The following is an 18,529-nucleotide window of genomic DNA, read 5'->3' on the forward strand; positions in this document are numbered from 1 at the left end:
TAATTTCTCACCTAAAAGTTAGTGCAGTTTGATGCACATTTTATGCATTAAACTGCATTGATGTCAACACAGCTCTCAGTGTTGATTTGGACTTACTCACAAATTGAAGCCCCCAGCAGTATCCCATCATGCATTTCGAATCAACCAGTGGCAATGGCAGACGACAGGAGCCAGACCCACAACCTTCGTACATCAATCATTTTATTCATCACTAGATTTAGTTTGATAACTTTTAGGTGAGAAATTAACAATTTAGGTTCATTATATATGATTGATTTATTTAAATAATGCTTTAAAACTTGTTTTGACATTTTGGAGATGGGAGCAGCTAGCTGGCCTGCTAGCTACCAGCCAGTCAGCGTAATCTCAGCAAGCCTTTTGGTAATTTACTGGTAACATTGACGTCTCTTTAGTGTTTTAGGCATAAGATATAATTCCCATTGGAGGATAACCTTTTTAGTATTGCAGTATTGCATTAGACCATAATGGTTGAGGGAAACAATAAAAAACTTTGCAAAAAATGTTTTACGTTCACTTAAGGTAGTTTTTGCCTTTTTCAAAAAAGAGTTAATGTACTTAATAGGAGATGGAAACCCTTATATCGAATACTTTCTGACTTAGCAAACATTCAACTGACATTTAGCTATTTCCTCTCTGACAGACAAATAACCAATTTTCTGCATTGGTTTTCACTGTTTGAGGTTCGACTGGCGCTCTTTAAATTACATCATCTTCTTGCGCCCTCTTCTCTGGTTTTTTGACTGGCGCCATTCACTGCTTATCTCAATGAACTAACTATTTTATTTTGCCTAATTACTCAAAATTTGGTTAAAATTTGCGATACGTTTGGCTGGAAACATGGGATCAGTTTTGTAACTTGAGGGTACAGTTGGCAGTGATGTATTGGCCCGTTATTGTTAAAGGACAAACAATACCTTTTGAAGTTTCAATCTCTTCCATTAAACAATTAAGTTTAAATGCTTTACGGTGATTGTAAAACTTGCCAACTTGGCTGTACACTCTACTTGGCCAATGGGAAGTATGCCAAGCCAGGCACTGAACAGCCCCAAAGGGCCACTGCAAGGACCTTGGCAATTCAAACCTACTCACTTAAAGCCATTAGTGCCCCAGTGTTTATGCTCCTCTCCCTTTAGCCAACAAGGCATGGATTGCTCCCAAACAGAAGTGGTAATGAGTTCCTAAGCAGCCTTGCGGTTTCAGACACAGAGACGCTGGAGCACAGCGGGCCAGTTTGGTCAGCTGCAGGGAACCGAGGCACAGAGAGGCCCGTAGTCCACTGTTGCTGGCTCACATGGGACTGTAAGGCAAATGTGATCCTGACACATTGTTCTGGCATGCATAATAGGGCCTTTTCAGGGCTCCTCAGGGGAGACCTGGGAGCCTGATCTTAAAGAAGTAACGTGACGTTGGTTTGATGGTTCTCCCTCCTCTCTACTTTTGTCTGACAGCCTTGTTTATAAGAAGTTGCCCTATGACTCATGTCTGCCTGCATTTCCATTAGCTTTATGGAAAATGCAAGACAGATAATGTAACAGTTGCTCGGACAGGCTTGCTCAACACGAAAGGAAGTGGTAACATAATAAGCAAATAAATCACACTGCCGATGTGATCTCTGATCTCATTCTCTTCCTCTCTTCAGAATGGTCAGGCCAGGCTGTCCAGTCATTCTGATCCACCTCTTCACCATCTTTGTACAAACAGGAGGTACATAAATATTAATGAAACTTGTTCAAGTCATCCTTCACATCAATTCCTTCAACTTTTAGGGTGGAAAAAAGTCAATTTAATAAGCTCTTATGCGTTATTCTCCTTTTAGGTAGTACTCAGGACATCATGTATCCGTATGGACCCGGCCATAGGGATCTAGAGACCCCCAAGATGGATGATGGGAGTTCTCCTGAAGTTATTTTGCTCATGCCCTTCGTTTTCTTCAATATCCCCTACCGTTCCATCTATGTAAGCCTTGATCACAATTGCACAGAAAGCTGTAATCTATCAATGTTTTAAATGATTTATTGCAATGTATAAAGTATATGTTATAGTCTGTGATGCTGAACTACAACCCCGTCTGATATGTTCACAGGTCAACAACAACGGTGTGGTCTCCTTCAACGTGCAGGTTAGCCAGTTCACACCAGAGGCTTTTCCCCTGAGTGACAGCAGATCATTCATTGCTCCACTTTGGGCAGATGTGCACAACGGCATCCGTGGAGATGTGTACTACAGAGAGTCCATTGAACCGGAAATACTGGAAAGGGCAACACAAGATGTCCGGAAATACTTCAAAAACATGCCCACCTTCACAGCCACCTGGGTCTTTATTGCAACGTGGCACCAAGTCACCTTCTACGGAGGAAGCCAGACAACCCCGGTAAAGTCTGAACGCTGCATGAAATAACTTGATTACACATGCAGGTCATCAGCAGTTGCAAATGGAAGTGTTATTTAAGAAACACACCTCACTCTCTTACTGTCTTGGAGTGTCAGATGAGAAGGTTGACTAAAAAATAATATGTGCCTTCCAACATTTCTTATTCCTGCCTTGTCCAGAGTCTTTTTGCTAAGCCTGGTCCAGTAAGCTATTAATTAGTAAGTTGCTTGTCCAAAGACATATATATATTTCAGTGTGAGGCAGGTTCTAGCTACATTTGGAAATATAGCAATAATAAAGTATAGTTGTTTTGACATATGTAGACACCTAGATGTCTGAAAATTACCAAAACATGACACAAAAGAGATACATCTGTCATCACTTTGATTTGATAGAAATATTTTCCAAAATGTATGCCACATGGAGAAGGTTTCCCATCATCTGAAGGATATAATTTAGTCAGACATTTGCCTAGTGTCATTTTGAGATTCCACTTATTCATTTTTTAAAATACTGAAAGAATGTTTAAATGATTCTTCTCCACTATGGTATTCTTTGTTGTTTGTATGTTGTTTTTCTCTTGTTGAAACTATTTGAATCCTCTTGTTTGGTTAAAAGGTGAACACATTCCAAAGTGTACTAATCTCAGATGGCGTGGCGTCCTTCAGTATGTTCAACTACGGAGAAATCACATGGAGCACAGGAACAGCCAGTGGTGGAGATCCTTTAACAGGACTGGGTGGGACGACAGCTCAGGTATTCTCACAATGTCCCCAAGATAATTTCATAACGCATGATAATCCTGTTCTATTATAGAAATTGTATGAGAAACATTTCACCTCACATCCCTCACACCTTTCCCCTTTTCAGTCAGGTTTTAACGGTGGAGACATTGGTCACTTCTTCAATCTGCCGGGATCACGGTCAAATGATGTAGTGAACATTGAACAGACAACCAATGTAAATATCCCTGGGCGCTGGTTCTTCCGCATAGACACCGAACTGATAGATCCTGCCAATGGCTGCAGCTACAATGGCAAGTTCAAACACTAATAATTGTGTCCACTCAGGTTTCTCTTTTGCGAAGTAGCTTCAGCATCTTTATTTCAGCAAACACTAAAAGCAGCCAGTAGAATCAAATTCCTCGAGCTGTTTGCAGAACTGTACTTTTATCACCTCTGTCTTTCCTACATCCTCTTCAGGACGTTATTACAGACGAGGGGAAATCTTTTGGCTGTCTGACCAGTGTTCACAGCGATGCCGCTGCCTGGACATTGACAACGAGGTGCACTGCCAAGAGGCTCCGTGCGGGCAGCTGGAGACCTGCGAGCAGCAGGAAGGGGCTTTTTACTGCCAGCCGACCCGCACCAGCACTTGTGTGGTATTTGGTGACCCTCATTACCACACCTTCGATGGCTTCCTCTATCACTTCCAAGGAACCTGCTCCTACCTGCTGGCTCGGCCTTGCTGGGAGGTTGCGGGGTTGCCATTCTTCAGCGTGGAGGCCAAAAATGAGAACCGTGGGGTCGCTTCTGTTTCTTGGCTTAGAGATGTCACAGTGGAGGTGTATGGTCACAGAGTCATGTTACCCAAAGGCAGTCTTGGAACAGCCCAGGTGAGAATCTGTGGATGCCTTTATATTGGAATTACCACAATATTTGCCTTGTCTGTGCTTCTTGGCACACACTTATGGTTGCACTTACACTCTGCGAGAGTGGTTTGGCAGTAAACGGAGCACTGTTTATCTCTTGGATGCATCCTCCTGTTTTCTTTTTTATTATATCCAAGTTCATGTTGATGTTCGAGGATACACAATTTAAGAGTTTTTTCATGATAAAGGGATTCTTAATTAGCATCTGTTGACAATGGACTAAGTTTTCTACCATCATCCATTCTTCCTTTTCTGATTTGTCCTCTTTATCTTCCTCTAGGTGGATGGCTTGATGAAGACTTTACCGGTCCAACTAGAGCTCGGTGCTGTCAAGGTGTACCAGTCTGGAGTTGCAGTTGCTTTAGAAACAGACTTTGGACTCTTGGTAACCTATGACGGCCAACACTACGCATCCATCTCCCTACCCAGCTCCTACTTCAACAACACTTGTGGCCTTTGCGGTAACTATAACGATGACCCCGCTGATGACCCTGTGCTTCCTGACGGCTCTCTAGCTGAAAGCGTAGTGGAGTTAGGGGGCAGCTGGCGTGCAGAGGACACAGACTGGAGGTGTACAGATGGCTGCGCCCAGAACTGCAGCGTGTGTGACCCTCTTACAGAAGCCTTCTATTTTCGCTCAGACTACTGCGGGCTCATCAACAAAACTGACGGACCTTTTAGGGACTGCAGAGCCGTAGTGGACCCTACAGCCTTTGTGTATAGCTGTGTGTATGACATGTGCAGCAACAGGGATAATATCACCACACTCTGCCAGGCCATCCAGGCCTATGCTCTGGCCTGTCAGGCCCTGGGTGTCACCATACGACCCTGGAGATCTCGCACCTTCTGCGGTGAGATACAGTTTGATTCAATTTACAAAGATTCTTTATCTCACTTTAATTTACTTGTCATAATAATTTCTTCTCGTTTACTGGCTCTCAGCTTTGACATGTCCGGAGTTCAGCCACTACCAAGTATGCACAAGTGCCTGCCCAGCCTCCTGCTCGGACCTCACTGCTCCCCTGTATTGTGCTCACCCTTGCACTGAGGGCTGCCAGTGTAACCAAGGCTATGTTCTCAGCGGCAGTCGTTGTGTACAGCGTGAAGACTGTGGCTGTGAGCATAACGGCCTGTATTACCCCCTTAATAACACTTTCTGGGCAGGCCCCAGCGGTGAAGAAGGTGAATGTACCCTCCGCTGCAACTGTGGGCCTGCTGGGGAAGTCTCTTGTTTCAACGAGTCCTGCAAGGAGGGGGAGGTGTGTGTGGCAGAGGTGGGCTTGCTGGGTTGCTACCCTCGGAGGGAGGGAGTGTGCTCAATCACCCAGAACTCAGTCACATCCTCCTTTGATGGCACCTTCCTGATGTTCCCAGATGACAGCTCCTACTACTTGCTAAAGCTGTGTGGTCCAGTGCCAGCTAATGGCTCAGTAGTAGAGGTGAAGATGGGTAGGCGGATGATGAACAAAGGCCCCTCATGGAAAAGACCTGTGGTTGTTACAGTGGCTAACCTAGAAGCTCAGATGGGAGGGACAGATTTTGATACAGTAAAGGTTAGTATTTTCTCTATCTATTTTCAATCTTAGAACCCATCGGCTGTTTTCTAATGATGATTCAGCCTCTGCGGGCAACGGTCAGTGTTTTGAGTAGCAACTTGATGTGTGAGATTGATACGTGCATATGAATGGAGATATGTTTTTAAAAAGCTAATAAAAAGCTAAATTGTTGTCAGATGGATTCTGCTTTCCGTGATTGGTCAATACTACTCAAACCCAGAACACTTCTGATGCCAAATTCTTGGTCCCTTGCCTACAGATTCTCCATTTATATGTCAATATCTAGAGATACGCTTTGACACTTGTTTGTGTTTCAGGTGAATGGTGAACCAGTGGGGCTTCCATATGTCCATCCAATGGAGACAATGATGATCTACAGAGCACCGGGCAATGCTACAGTGGTGGAGTCCCGTGGTTTGCTTCGTGTCCACTACACACGCCAGGGATCCCTCAACATCTCCCTCTCCACCATCTTCTACAATGTTACATGCGGTCTATGTGGCGTCTTCAATAGTAACTCCACTGATGACCTTCGCCTTCCAAATGGACGCCTGGCAGAGTCTACTGAACAGTTCACAGATGGCTGGCGGTCCATTGCTGACGACCTCACCTGTAATGGTGACTGTGATGACCTGTATCGAATGTGCACGGACTTGCGTCTCTACCAGAGTCCTTGGATGTGTGGCAACATCAATGACCCGGGGAATAGTTCATTTCTGGCCTGTCATGCAGTGGTCAACCCCTCACCATTCTTCAGGAACTGCTTGTATAACATGTGTGTAAGGGAAGGGAATCGTTCAGCCCTGTGTTCTTCGCTGCAGGCTTATGCCACCGCGTGTCAGGATGCTCAAGTAGGCCTCGCTTCCTGGAGGAGTGCCACCAACTGTCGTGAGTAGATACATCTTTACTTTAAAGGAGCAAATTTTGTTTTGGCATCAATAAGATGAAAATATCATCTCTGTGTGTCTAGAACAGATATACAAAGTCAGACTAGCTAGGCTAACCAAAAAATTAAATAAGTCTTCGAACAATTCCAAATCTGTCTCAATGTGTTGTACCTTGTCAGCAAGCAAGCTTGTTTAAAAAATTTAAAAGTTTTTCCATTTATAAACATATAAACACGTTAAATATAGTTTTAGTACAAGAGTTCTTTGAATTTGCTGGGAGGGACATTTCAATATAATAAAACTTAGTTTTGTCTGACCTTTAAAGGGTACAGAGCTAATCCTCAGAGAAAAGCTTTGTGTTTAGTCATATGACAAAATATAGAGTAGAAAAATGCACTGAGCATATGGTGGATTATACTGCAGAGTGGTTTGAGAATACAGATATTTTTACACATCTTTTGCCATAAACATGATCACCAGTTGAATCCATTGTAACCATGGTGAGTTCAAGCTTTCCTAATCTAATCCTCATCCCCTACGGTTGAGCATTTTCTAAATAAAACTTTTTTGGAGGAGTATTCTTGTGATATGGATTCGGCTGTTGTCTTTGCTTTTGTCTTGCTGTCTCATACCTCGTTCTTCTCTCTCAGCTCTTCCCTGTCCAGAGAACAGTCATTTTGATGAGTGCACCAGCGCCTGCCCTCTGACCTGTGCCAACTTGGATGAACCTGACGAGCCATGCCCTCTGCCATGCCAAGAGGGGTGTCAGTGCGAGGAAGGCTTTGCGCTGCGCGACGGCCTGTGTGTGGCACGCAGTGATTGTGGCTGCATGAGCCACGGGCGCCAGCTGGCCACTAATCAGACTTTCTGGACAGACTGGGAGTGCCAGGAGCGCTGCTACTGCAATGGCTCTGACAACAGTGTATACTGTCAGCTCGCACCCTGTCACCCTGAGGAGTACTGCCAGGAGAATGAAGGCCTGTATTTCTGCCAGCCGCGCACTGAGGCCCTGTGTGTAGCGGCTGGTTATGGACATTTTCTGCCGTTTGGTGGCGTACCATTTGAGCTGCAGAGCTCTTGTACTCTTAGGATGGCCACCACCAACTGTGGGAGAGAGAGCAGGGACCCCCCAACCATCTCTCGAGCTTTCCCTCAATTTAAACTGGCCGCTCGTAATGAGGAAAGGGACACAGGCCAGGCAATTTGGGTGAGGGGGTTTGTACTTGAGGTGTACGAGTATGAGATTGAAGTGTCTCGAAGCTACAAAAACACTGTCACGGTGAGTGCATAAACAGGAAGAACAGTAAATGAATCAAAACTCATGGTTATATATTGTCTTCATATTCGGGAATACCTTGCTCATTATATGAATATTTATATCTTAGCGCCCCTTTTACGCATTGACCCGTGAAGGTCATAGTTGTTGTATTTGTGAGGACATGTTATTTCTAATCAAACCGATAGAATAACCAGGCAGAGGGTGAATTCCTTTTGATTGGCTTAAGGTGGATCTAATTTCAATGGGCATCTTTTATCAGGCTGGATTTGGCTCAGACAAAACCCTGACCCTGAGCGACATTTGGACCGGGTTCACAAACCGACTAAAAGATCTGAGGAGGAATAGAAATGACCCACATAACCCAACGCACCCACCCACACACACATGCAGCCTCACACCCACACACACACATTTTTCCCTCATTCTCTCTGTCACTTTCTCTCTTGTACAATTACATTATATGAGAAACACATTGAAGCTCTTTCAGTGAGTCTTAATGTTATCCATTCATCACCTGGGTTTCCCCACATACTTTGAAAACATGCAGTTGGATTAAAAACCATGACTTGGTGCTAAAAACGCTTCCGTAAGAATGTGTGTAATAAGAGTTAAACCTGTTAAACCAAGACTTTTCTTTAATCTCTCTTCACTCAGGTGAATAAGGAGCGTTTGTACCTTCCTCTGAAGCTGGGCCCTGGGAAGGTCAACATCTTCAACTTGGGCATGCAGCTCATACTGGAGACAGATTTTGGCCTGAAGGTGGCCTTTGACTGGAACACTTTGCTACTGTTGACTTTGCCCCGCGACCTCTACAACGCCTCCTGCGGCCTCTGCCAGGGCGTGCCCTTATCCCCACCCACCCTCTCCACGACTGACTGGGGCATGGCCTGGGCAGAGAGGGACACCTTCTGCCAGGTGGGCTGCGGAGACTCCTGCCCACGCTGTGGCCTGGGAGAGAAAAGCGTGCTAAATGACGTCCCTCTCATGGTGGCTGATGCCAACACAAACATCGGCACAGACGACGGAGCAAATGAAGTCAACACGGGCATTCGTTTCCACATGGGAGATGGACTGTATGTCTTTGTGGAGCCTGAGGCAGTGAGGCTGTGTGGCCTAATTGTGGATCGAGGAGGTGTGTTTGCGCGTTGTCACAGTAAGGTGGCGCCAGCGTTCTTTTATCAAAGCTGCCTGCAAGACACCTGTATGGACCAGGGAGCTCAGGATACAGTCTGTAACTGGCTGCAGATATATGCCAGCACCTGTCAGACCCAAGGAGTGCCTGTTACCGGCTGGAGGAGTGACACACCGTGTGGTGAGTGCTAGTCTGGGATCCCCTGTGTAAAGAAAGTACATATTTTCTTACCTCTAGTTCTATCTGCTCATGCCGATACTTCTAGATTTATTTGTCCTGGTTTTGACACATCTGTCTCCTTCTGCATCTACCCGAACACAGTAGGAAATTCATTTGTGGTGCTCACAGTGGTGAAAAAAATATTTCTGAATCATCAGCATGTCTTTCTAGAAACAATGCATGTGTTTCTATGAATAATCCACTCAACACACTGTCAACTGTTTTAAAAATATAGACTATTTCTTCAGTAAAAAGTAGTTCCAGTGAAAACTGTTAACAGTGATGCCTGTGGATTATTCACAGGACAATTGTTTACTGATGAAATTACATTTAATTGTAATTTTTCAATGCAATGAGTACCACAAACTCAATTCCATTTGATTCTATTGTATCAGACTGGGCACATAAAACCAAACATATCAGCATGGCTGGATATAAGTAAGAGAATATTATTATATTTGGGTTAACAGGTGAAACAGTAGTATAGACAGAGGTGTTCGTAGGGGGTCTTCTTCTTTGGATGGAGCCTGGTTGTTTCCCCTGCTTCCAGTCTTTATGCTAAGCTAGGCTAACAAGGCCCTGACTCCAGATCTCTTTCAACAGAAAATTATTAGACTGATATTGATCTCACCTCATGCTAGAAAAAGTGAATACGCATGTTTCCCAAAATGTTGAACTATCCCTTTAAGCAGCTGCCGTAGAGCCACATAAGCTCTAAATGTGTACACACAAATCTCCAATCAACACTTGTACACAAACATATACCCCCTGAAAAATCAACACCTATTTATACTGGAGAATGTCCTATGTGAACAATTTAGTCAGTGCAATCGTTTGCTAATGTCTTTGCCAACCTGCCTGCTCCCAGTCCAGAGCTGTCCACCTAACAGCCATTACTCCAGTTGTGTGTCGGTTTGCCCGCCCCAGTGCGCCCCAGCCCGCGGCCAGAGGGACTGCAGCCAGGACTGTGTGGAGGGCTGCCAGTGTGACCAGGGCTACGTGCTCAATGGCAAGAACTGCATCCTGCCTCAAAACTGTGGCTGCTACACTGATGGCAAGTACTATGAGGTCAGTCTCACATCCAGCACTAAACTCTCTGCAGTCAGAACAGACTTTTTATTAAAGTCCTCATTGGCATAGTCAGTGTCATATACATTGTTTTAAACATCAGGCTGGCATAATAAACCTGCAATAAAAGCTCAATTTTCTTTTACTTTAATGTTAATTGAGAGACATTTTGCCTGAAAGACTGGTCATGACTGACATTGGAACAAATCTCTCCAGCTCATTTAGTTCAATTCAGTACCAGTGCAGTATATTAAGCTAATCCTTCATGCTAGGGCTTCAACTAACAGTTATTTTCATTATATATCAACCTGTTTATAATCTATTATATTTTTGATTAATAGACTCATTATTATATTATTATTATATAGTATAAAAAAATACTCCCAATTTCTTAAATCCCAATACTCAATGAAAGAAAACTGTAACTTGATAATATTTGTATTTTTGCTTTTAAAAGTCACTATGATAATTTATCCATCATCAAAATAAACACTTTAATGTCCATCAACTAATCGACGAATTGTTTCAGCTCTGATTTTAACAGAAACCTCTCTTTATTTCAGCCCAAACAGCTGTTCTGGAACAGTGACTGTACCAAACGCTGCCAGTGCATTGGACGGAACCTGATCCAGTGCGACCCAAGGCGCTGTAAGGCAGAGGAAGAGTGCACCCTCCGGTATGGCGTGCGAGGCTGCTTTGCGCGGCGATCCCAGCACTGTGTGGCCTCTGGCGGTGGGGTTTTCAGGACCTTTGATGGTGCATCGCTGCGACTCCCGGCCTCCTGCTCCTTTGTCTTGTCCACAAACTGTCACAAGCTGCCTGACCTCTCCTTCCAGCTCATTGCTAACTTTGATAAATGGAGCACACCCAACCTCACCACCATCTCTCATGTCTACCTTTACATCAATGAGGAGAACATACTTATATCTGGCAGCACTGTCAAGGTGAGAGAAACGTCAAACCATTGTTGGTTTGTCAGTATATCGACCAAATGTTGGAAATTACTGACTGACCTTGTTATGATTTCTACTTTGCAGTTTGATTACATTACATTGATTCTGAAATTGATCAGTTCCACTTTGCATACAACTACCTGTAACCCACTAGAACAATACCTGTCTATCACCTGGTAAGGGTTTATCAAATGGGCTGAATTATTCACTCACACGTGGAATAATATTTTATTCCCTTGTGCAGTTTCACTCATTCAAGTGTGACATAGTTTGTTCCTCCAAAGCTAACTTGCATTTCAGACTGTGTTCCTGCCAAATCCTTTAAGCCACACAAATCAATATTTTATATAAACAACAGATCAATCAATTTTATTTGAAAGGTGTTGCTCATAGTTACGAATCTCAGAGAATTATCACCTGACTCTATATAGCCTTTTAGTGTCTTTTAACTTTTGGCAGCTAAAAAACAATTTTTTGAGACCAAAACAAAGCTAAAAGAGTTTATATTGTACTCCCAACATTCTTCAGATGGCCAGAATGTTCCATATTAATGCTAATGTTGCTCTGTGTCTGCTGGATGTGCAAAATGGGAAATAGGTTGCTAATATTCAGTCATATTAACTTTACAAATCCACATTAAACATGTCTGATTTTTAGCTTGTTGTGGCCACAGGTGACAATTATTGGACAAAGGTAAATGCTAGAACATAGTTTAAGAGTGCCACAAGTAAAGAGGAGTTACAAGGTGAGCAAACTGACTCAAAAATGTCAATAAAAAGTTTTGCTATCATTAGGCAGTATAAGCTAAAGCTAAGCTAAATAGTAAACTGTAGAGTTGAGACAGCGTGTGGTTCATTGTCTATTAATTCAACATTTGCTTTTTCAGAAGAAGTTTGTGTTACTTCTTCTTTCAAAGGCTACATAGTATCACTTTAATGCTTGAATTGGACTATTATCTGTATTGGTTAGATTTTTTGTTTATATTATCAACTTACTTTCTTCTGGCTATTTTCCGTCTGCTGTCAAAGATGCCTTTATCAAACCTCTCTTAAAGACACTAAACAAACAGATCCAATTTAAATCTCCCTTTTTTTTCCAAGATTCTTGAAGAGTTCTCACAGTCCAATTTACCAATTACCATTAATTGCCTGGTAGAGCCCCTCCAATGCAGGCTTTAGCCCATATCATTCCACTGAGAGTGCACTCACAGAGGTAGTTAATGACTTGCTGATTACCTTTAACTTTGGCTCTCAATGAGTCTTGATCCTGCTTGATCTGAGTGAGCCATTTTCCTAAACTGTCTAAAGATCTATGTTGGTATCAGTGGTAATGTATTGAAGTGTCATATTCACCAGAACCCAGAGTAATTACAGCACCATTTCAGATCATCACAATCTTTCTTTGGACTATATCTTTTCTGTTATATGCTACCCCTCAGGGATATCTTTTGTGAATATTAAATAATTTTCTGCAGATGACACCCAAATCTACATTCCTCCTCCAGATGATGGAGCTTATATGTTTAAGCACAAACTCCTCAGGAGAAAAAAGTACAGTGAGTGCAAAAGTGTGCAAAAACCCATAGCTAGGTTTAATCTTTGATTCCCCCTTACTTCCCTAAAACAAGTTCTCCTATCTCCATCACATTGCCAAAGTTTATACAAGATCACATTTAGTTAATGTCTTATTTTCAGTTTTGCAACACTAAACACGAACTAAGCTATAGGATAAAATGCCATAACTTGCTGCAAACACCAGGAACTATTTAATCATTCAAAAACATTGTTTTCTTTACTTGATACTTGATGACTTTTCCAAATTTTCTGAGAATGACTTATAAACATGACCTAATGACATGTTTCAAAAGTTGGCTTCAGAATATGCATTACTTCTGCTTGGTCTGTAAAAAAACATGGTTAAATATAATGTATTTCAATATGTTCTAATTATGTGGTTGGTGTTGACAGTAGTAGGTCTATTAATTTCTATTTTTGATACTACTTGGTAATATACCCAATCTTGCACCTTTAGGAATTTATATTGGCAGTAAAATGATAAATTGTGATTTAATCACAACATTATGTTAATGGCCATCACCTGCAGTCAGAAGAGAACTCAAACTCCCACAGTGGCCAAACCTTAGATGAAAGCAGAGAAATTGTTATGCTAGTTATGTGCAAATGGATGAAATAAAAGTGACTGTATGCCGATGTAAAGATTTCCGTGTCATGTGTCTTCACAGGTCAATGGTACACCAGTATCAGTACCATTTCTAACTGGGCTGATGACACGTCTGTCCTCATCCGAAGGTTTCATAGTCATCGACACACCCCAGGACATCCAGGTCCGATACAACCACTTTAACACCCTTAGCATCACAATGGGCCAGCGGCTTCAGAACAAGGTGTGTGGTCTCTGTGGGAATTTCAACGGGGATCCCAGTGACGACTACATCACCTCCAGGGGCAAACCGGCTGTTAGCGCGCTGGAGCTGGCCCAGAGCTGGAAGACCAACGGTATGCAGAACAGGTGGGTGAGGATTACAGACGCCACTTAAATTTGTCAGGTGGACAGAAACACGACTCCTTATGAATGCTAATAGAGCTTTTTCACAGCAGCCACTTTAACATGAAATAGTAGGTTAAACATAGGTGTTACCAATGATACTAATAAAAATGTCAAAAATGTACTATTGTTTAAATTTGTGTTTAACCTAATATTTCATGTCAAAATGGCTGCTGTGAAAATGGTCTATGTTGACATTTGGGGGTTTGTTTAATGTGGGACTATCTTCACCAGATCTAGGCTAAAATACAATGCCATTGGAGACTTGGGAAAAGTTTATGGACTGCTTTAAATAATACTAATGTTAGTCTAAGTTCATCACCAACAGTCTTTTTATGAGTTTGTGCCCTTTAAGCTAACACTGTTCTTCATAACTTTTAATTAATTCACCCATCGATCAAATGACTGGCACAGACCCAACCAGGCCCATCTGTTAAATAGGTATTTTTCATTGTTTTTGCCATTTGGTGTCTTTGAATCAGTTGAGTCTATGCTCACTGTACGTGTGTAGCCGTATGTACCGTGCAGCAGATACAAAGAAAATCTGGCACATGAAAAATTTAAATAATAATGAATAATAAAATACAGTTGACAGTTGGATGTTGGTCTTTCTCCTTTAGCTGTGATGAAACCCAGTACGTGGCTCTGGCTCAGTCCTGTGACAACTCAGCGGTGGTGGCGCTGCAAGGTGAAGATGCCTGTCAGAAACTCACCCAGCTGAAGGGCTTCTTCCAGCCTTGCCACGGCCTGCTGGATCCCCGGCCCTTCTACCAGTCCTGCTACCTGGACGGCTGCTACAATCACCGCAAGGCTCAGGTCTGTGGCTCACTGGCAGCCTACGCAGAGGCCTGCCGCTCCCTGGGCACCCTCACCACCAAGTGGATCACCCAAGAGAACTGCTGTAAGGGCACCGCGAGGCACCAGCCTCCCTCAGACACATGACTCTACATGTCTCTGTGCTGTCACATCTTTAAAGCTACAATTATAAAAAAAAACTTACTTTAAGGCCCAATGTGTGTGTAATAACACTTAATTTAAGGTGCAATCTCATGCATTACAAACAGACAATAATAGAAGAATACAAATCTTATTTATCTTAAGATACAAAGATTTTGTGGCATCATTCAAATTATGTCTTCAATGAGGTCCATTAGAGGACTTCCTGTATAATGCCAATGACAATATAAAGAGAAGCAAAGCCGCTATCAATGCTTTTATATTAACAAGGACTACTGCGAAAGATGTCACACGTAGTGGAAAACCCACAAAGAATATGACCCAAATCTGTAATTTACCTCTACAGAGATTTATTTAGCGTCTTTCAGCCTCGATTTTTTTTTGGTTTTACCAGGGTCTTTACCAGACTTGGATTTTCCCTTCACGGTATAATAAAGCTCCATCTATCTAATCTATCTTCTATCTTTATCTATCTATCTATCTATCTATCTATCTACTCGTATCTACTCTTTAAAAATCAGCCTGTAAAGGGAACCGTCCAGAACCAAACAGTGCAGACGGACAAAGGTTAGGCATTTGCTGGTGAACATTTACAGAAACCATGACTCCCAAATGTGGCTAATATTGTTTCTTGTGACCTGTCTGATTGGTGCAAAAAGGCAAAGGCTGGTTTGCTAGGCCTGGTTTGCCATATGAACTTGGATTAAGGTATAAAGTTCAATATGTCAGTATTGTTTACAGCTTGTTTGCCTACCCTGAAGTAAACCAAAAAACCTGATATAAAGGTTCTTAATGTAACAGAGACAAAGTCTATTTTGGTTAATAAGTAGAAGGGAGCGTATTATCTGTAATTTTGCTGATTAGATTAATTTTGGCCATTGATGACACACATGTTTAAGTATATGCTAACGTTGTGGGCGTGTTGACAGCTGAACATTGTGTTGTGGACGGTGTCTTTAGCAGATGGATCGGTGACGACCCCTGTGCAGGAGACGAATTCTGCACAAAACTCTCACCTGTGAGCTTGGAGAACGGAGGCGACCTGTGTGGCTGTGGCGCAGAGTTAGCGCCACCACACTGGACTGGTAAGGGTGCTTCATGAGGGCCAGTACTGGATATCGCACCCTCCCCCCATTTTAATCAATCCCAGTATTCTGTTTAATTTGCAACTATGGATATTACTATTAAGAAACTAAGAAGGCTACCCTCATTCTAAACATATATTCCTGTGCAGCAGAAAGTTCCCTTACTGATAACTGGAAAGGCCTTTAGGGCAGCGAGTTTATGATGGGTGACAGCGCTTTCCAGAGATAATTAATGCTGTGCGTAACAGTACCTTATGTGTGGGTCTGTGTGTGGTGGCAGGTGAGGATGACCATCATCCTCAGGCGGAGGTGACTGTAAGCACGCTCAGATGGAGTGCAGGTCGGACGTAGTGTAAACTCTTCAGCTGGGCTCGGTCGAAGGGAAAGACGTGAAGGGATCAACGATGAGACCTGCGCCGGCAGTCGAGCGGGGAGGAGGACTTCATGTCCTTCCTCGGATTCAACAGGGACACGCTTAAGGGGCACTTGCGGCGTCCATCGTGACAGGTCGGTGTTAAGTCTAATTTTGTTGTTCTTAGCACGTTCTTCACATGAGTCGTTCACAGTTCTCATTACTTACTTTCTAGCTTTCCTTTGCGTTGGACACTTGTGTCTGCTCAGAACGAGTTGCTTTCTAACCTCTTAGATGAATGCTTTTATTTTCAAGAATCTCAGCTCAATCTGTTCTGTGTTCTAACCGCTTGTAGTAAATCATGTTTTTTTTTTGTAGAAAAGCATTTTTATGCATTTGTGTTGGCCACTTTGTTAGAACATTGGGTGGTAAAATCTGTTCTAGCTCCTACCTGCCGACCTAGTCTCGCGGAGCGCCTGAAATAATTGGCTACTGTCCCCTAACTCTGTACGATGCGCCGTCCAAGTAAACAGGAGTGAAGGAACAAGCTTATTGTGTGTATGTTTCTGGAGGAGTGAGATGACGGAGGATCAATATCAGTTCTCATGGCCTGTTGTGCAGAGTTACCAGAGCTGGAGTTGGATAATAAGGTGGTTAGCCTAGTAGCATAAAGGATGAAGACTGAGGGTGCTGTAGAAGGAAAAAGCGTTGTGTAGCGATTTGTTGCCCACTGAATCTCGGGTCCCTTATCAGTGATAATGAATGCCACCAAAATTGTGATATCTCTGGGCTGAACAACCAGACTGACTAATTCTGGCCTATCTCCAAGATGTAAACGCACATAGAGCACTATTTCCCAAAATGTTTAACTGTCCCTTCAAGACAGAAAACGCATGCATTTGCCAAAATGACGGACTGTTCCTTTAACTATTAACAGTGAAATATCAAATTATAATCAGGCAGCAGAACTGATGTATCAGCTGTTTTCCAGCATTTCCTGAAGAATCCTCTAAATATCCCTTTGACTCTATGACAGTCGAATGGCACACACATCATGTATAAGAACACTGTGTGGATCGAGAGTGTCAACAACACCGGGAACGTCATCACCAGAGACAAGACCATCAATGTGGAGTTTTCCTGCGCCTACGAGCTGGACCTGAAGATCTCGCTGGAGACCGTCCTCAAGCCCATGCTCAGGTCAGATAGACAATGAGGGAGGAAGTATTCAGATTCAGTAAAAGTATCATCAGAAAAAAGGCTAAATTTCTCCTCTTTCTTTCCTCCAGCGTGATAAACCTCACCTTACCGACCCAGGAAGGAAACTTCATCACCAAGATGGCTCTATATAAGAACTCCTCGTACCGCCATCCATACAGGGAGGGGGAGGTGGTGCTCAGCACGCGGGACATCCTCTTCGTGGGCGTCTTTGTGGAGGGGGCAGATGAAAACCAGCTCATCCTCATAGTTAACATGTGCTGGGCCACGCCAACCCGCTACAGTAGCGACCGACTCCGCTACATCATCATAGAGCGAGGGTGAGGCTGGAGGAACATCACACACACACACACACGGACTCTTCTACTGCTGCAACTAAGGAATATTTTCATTATTTCAATCAAAACTTCAAAAGAGCCCAAGATGGTGACAGCTTCAAATAGTTTTTTAATTTATTATAATATAAAAATCACTTGAGAAGCTAGAACCAATGAATGTTCTGCATAATGTTTTTTGCTTGATTTGCTAATCAATCCTAATACAATGCTGTAATTCACTCTGTAGTCTTTGTTTGTGTATCACAGGGACCTGAAACACGAATAATTGAATGATGGTGAAATATATAAAGCAGTTATTTTTATATCAGATATTTTGTGTTCACAACTGATTATTGAATATTGCATCAAGCATCTGTGTTTCTGTGAGTCAGGTGCGGCGCACAGTTCATTCATCAGCTGAAGACTCGTTCATTATTTGACTATTTAACTCATGGTCATGATGCCTCTCTCACTGTCTTCATTAGTTTTCCCCCTGGAACAGTGAAACTTCTGTTCATTCATATACAGATATTTACTGTTTGTTGAAAACAGCTATTTAGTTTTTCCCTCTTCCCATTAATTTTGGCTGAATGTTAATGTCCCTCTGGGTTTATTAGAGGATCATTCAGATCACCTGTTGCACAGTGTGTGGGGATTGACTCCTCAACAGTGATTGAGAGCAGCTTGGTGATTCCCCTCTCAGCCAATCAGGGTGTGACGACTCCCATTCTTGAAGGCATAAGAGAGGTGGGGAACTATTCACCTAAGAGATTGGGATCTTTCTCAATTTCGACCATTGGGATTTCTTTGCTGACGCTCTTGTTTTTCATTGAAAGTGATTGCGTTTTCTGGAAATGAACCCTGAGTGAACATAGGACCCCTTAGTACCTGAACCAGG

The 18,529-nt window shown here is 42.9% G+C and overlaps 1 protein-coding gene across 1 annotated transcript in view; it reads left to right on the top strand.

The window, feature by feature from the left end:
• tecta (tectorin alpha) overlaps nucleotides 1-18,529 on the top strand; it is a 24,420-nt gene that overhangs the window by 2,993 nt on the left and 2,898 nt on the right. Inside the window, exons 3-22 of the mRNA XM_035666786.1 lie at nucleotides 1,155-1,285; nucleotides 1,661-1,725; nucleotides 1,838-1,977; nucleotides 2,105-2,392; nucleotides 3,011-3,148; nucleotides 3,263-3,428; nucleotides 3,595-4,007; nucleotides 4,324-4,894; nucleotides 4,986-5,596; nucleotides 5,917-6,487; nucleotides 7,137-7,765; nucleotides 8,420-9,077; nucleotides 9,985-10,184; nucleotides 10,748-11,128; nucleotides 13,380-13,666; nucleotides 14,323-14,603; nucleotides 15,589-15,744; nucleotides 16,025-16,059; nucleotides 17,133-17,296; nucleotides 17,386-17,634. Of these exons, the coding sequence (XP_035522679.1) occupies nucleotides 1,155-1,285; nucleotides 1,661-1,725; nucleotides 1,838-1,977; nucleotides 2,105-2,392; nucleotides 3,011-3,148; nucleotides 3,263-3,428; nucleotides 3,595-4,007; nucleotides 4,324-4,894; nucleotides 4,986-5,596; nucleotides 5,917-6,487; nucleotides 7,137-7,765; nucleotides 8,420-9,077; nucleotides 9,985-10,184; nucleotides 10,748-11,128; nucleotides 13,380-13,666; nucleotides 14,323-14,603; nucleotides 15,589-15,744; nucleotides 16,025-16,059; nucleotides 17,133-17,296; nucleotides 17,386-17,634 (6,134 nt within the window). The remainder of the gene's footprint in view (nucleotides 1-1,154; nucleotides 1,286-1,660; nucleotides 1,726-1,837; nucleotides 1,978-2,104; nucleotides 2,393-3,010; nucleotides 3,149-3,262; nucleotides 3,429-3,594; nucleotides 4,008-4,323; nucleotides 4,895-4,985; nucleotides 5,597-5,916; nucleotides 6,488-7,136; nucleotides 7,766-8,419; nucleotides 9,078-9,984; nucleotides 10,185-10,747; nucleotides 11,129-13,379; nucleotides 13,667-14,322; nucleotides 14,604-15,588; nucleotides 15,745-16,024; nucleotides 16,060-17,132; nucleotides 17,297-17,385; nucleotides 17,635-18,529) is intronic.

Source organism: Morone saxatilis, unplaced genomic scaffold, assembly GCF_004916995.1.
Source record: "Morone saxatilis isolate NCDOM2014 unplaced genomic scaffold, NCSU_SB_2.0 Contig20, whole genome shotgun sequence".
NCBI lineage: Eukaryota > Metazoa > Chordata > Actinopteri > Moronidae > Morone > Morone saxatilis.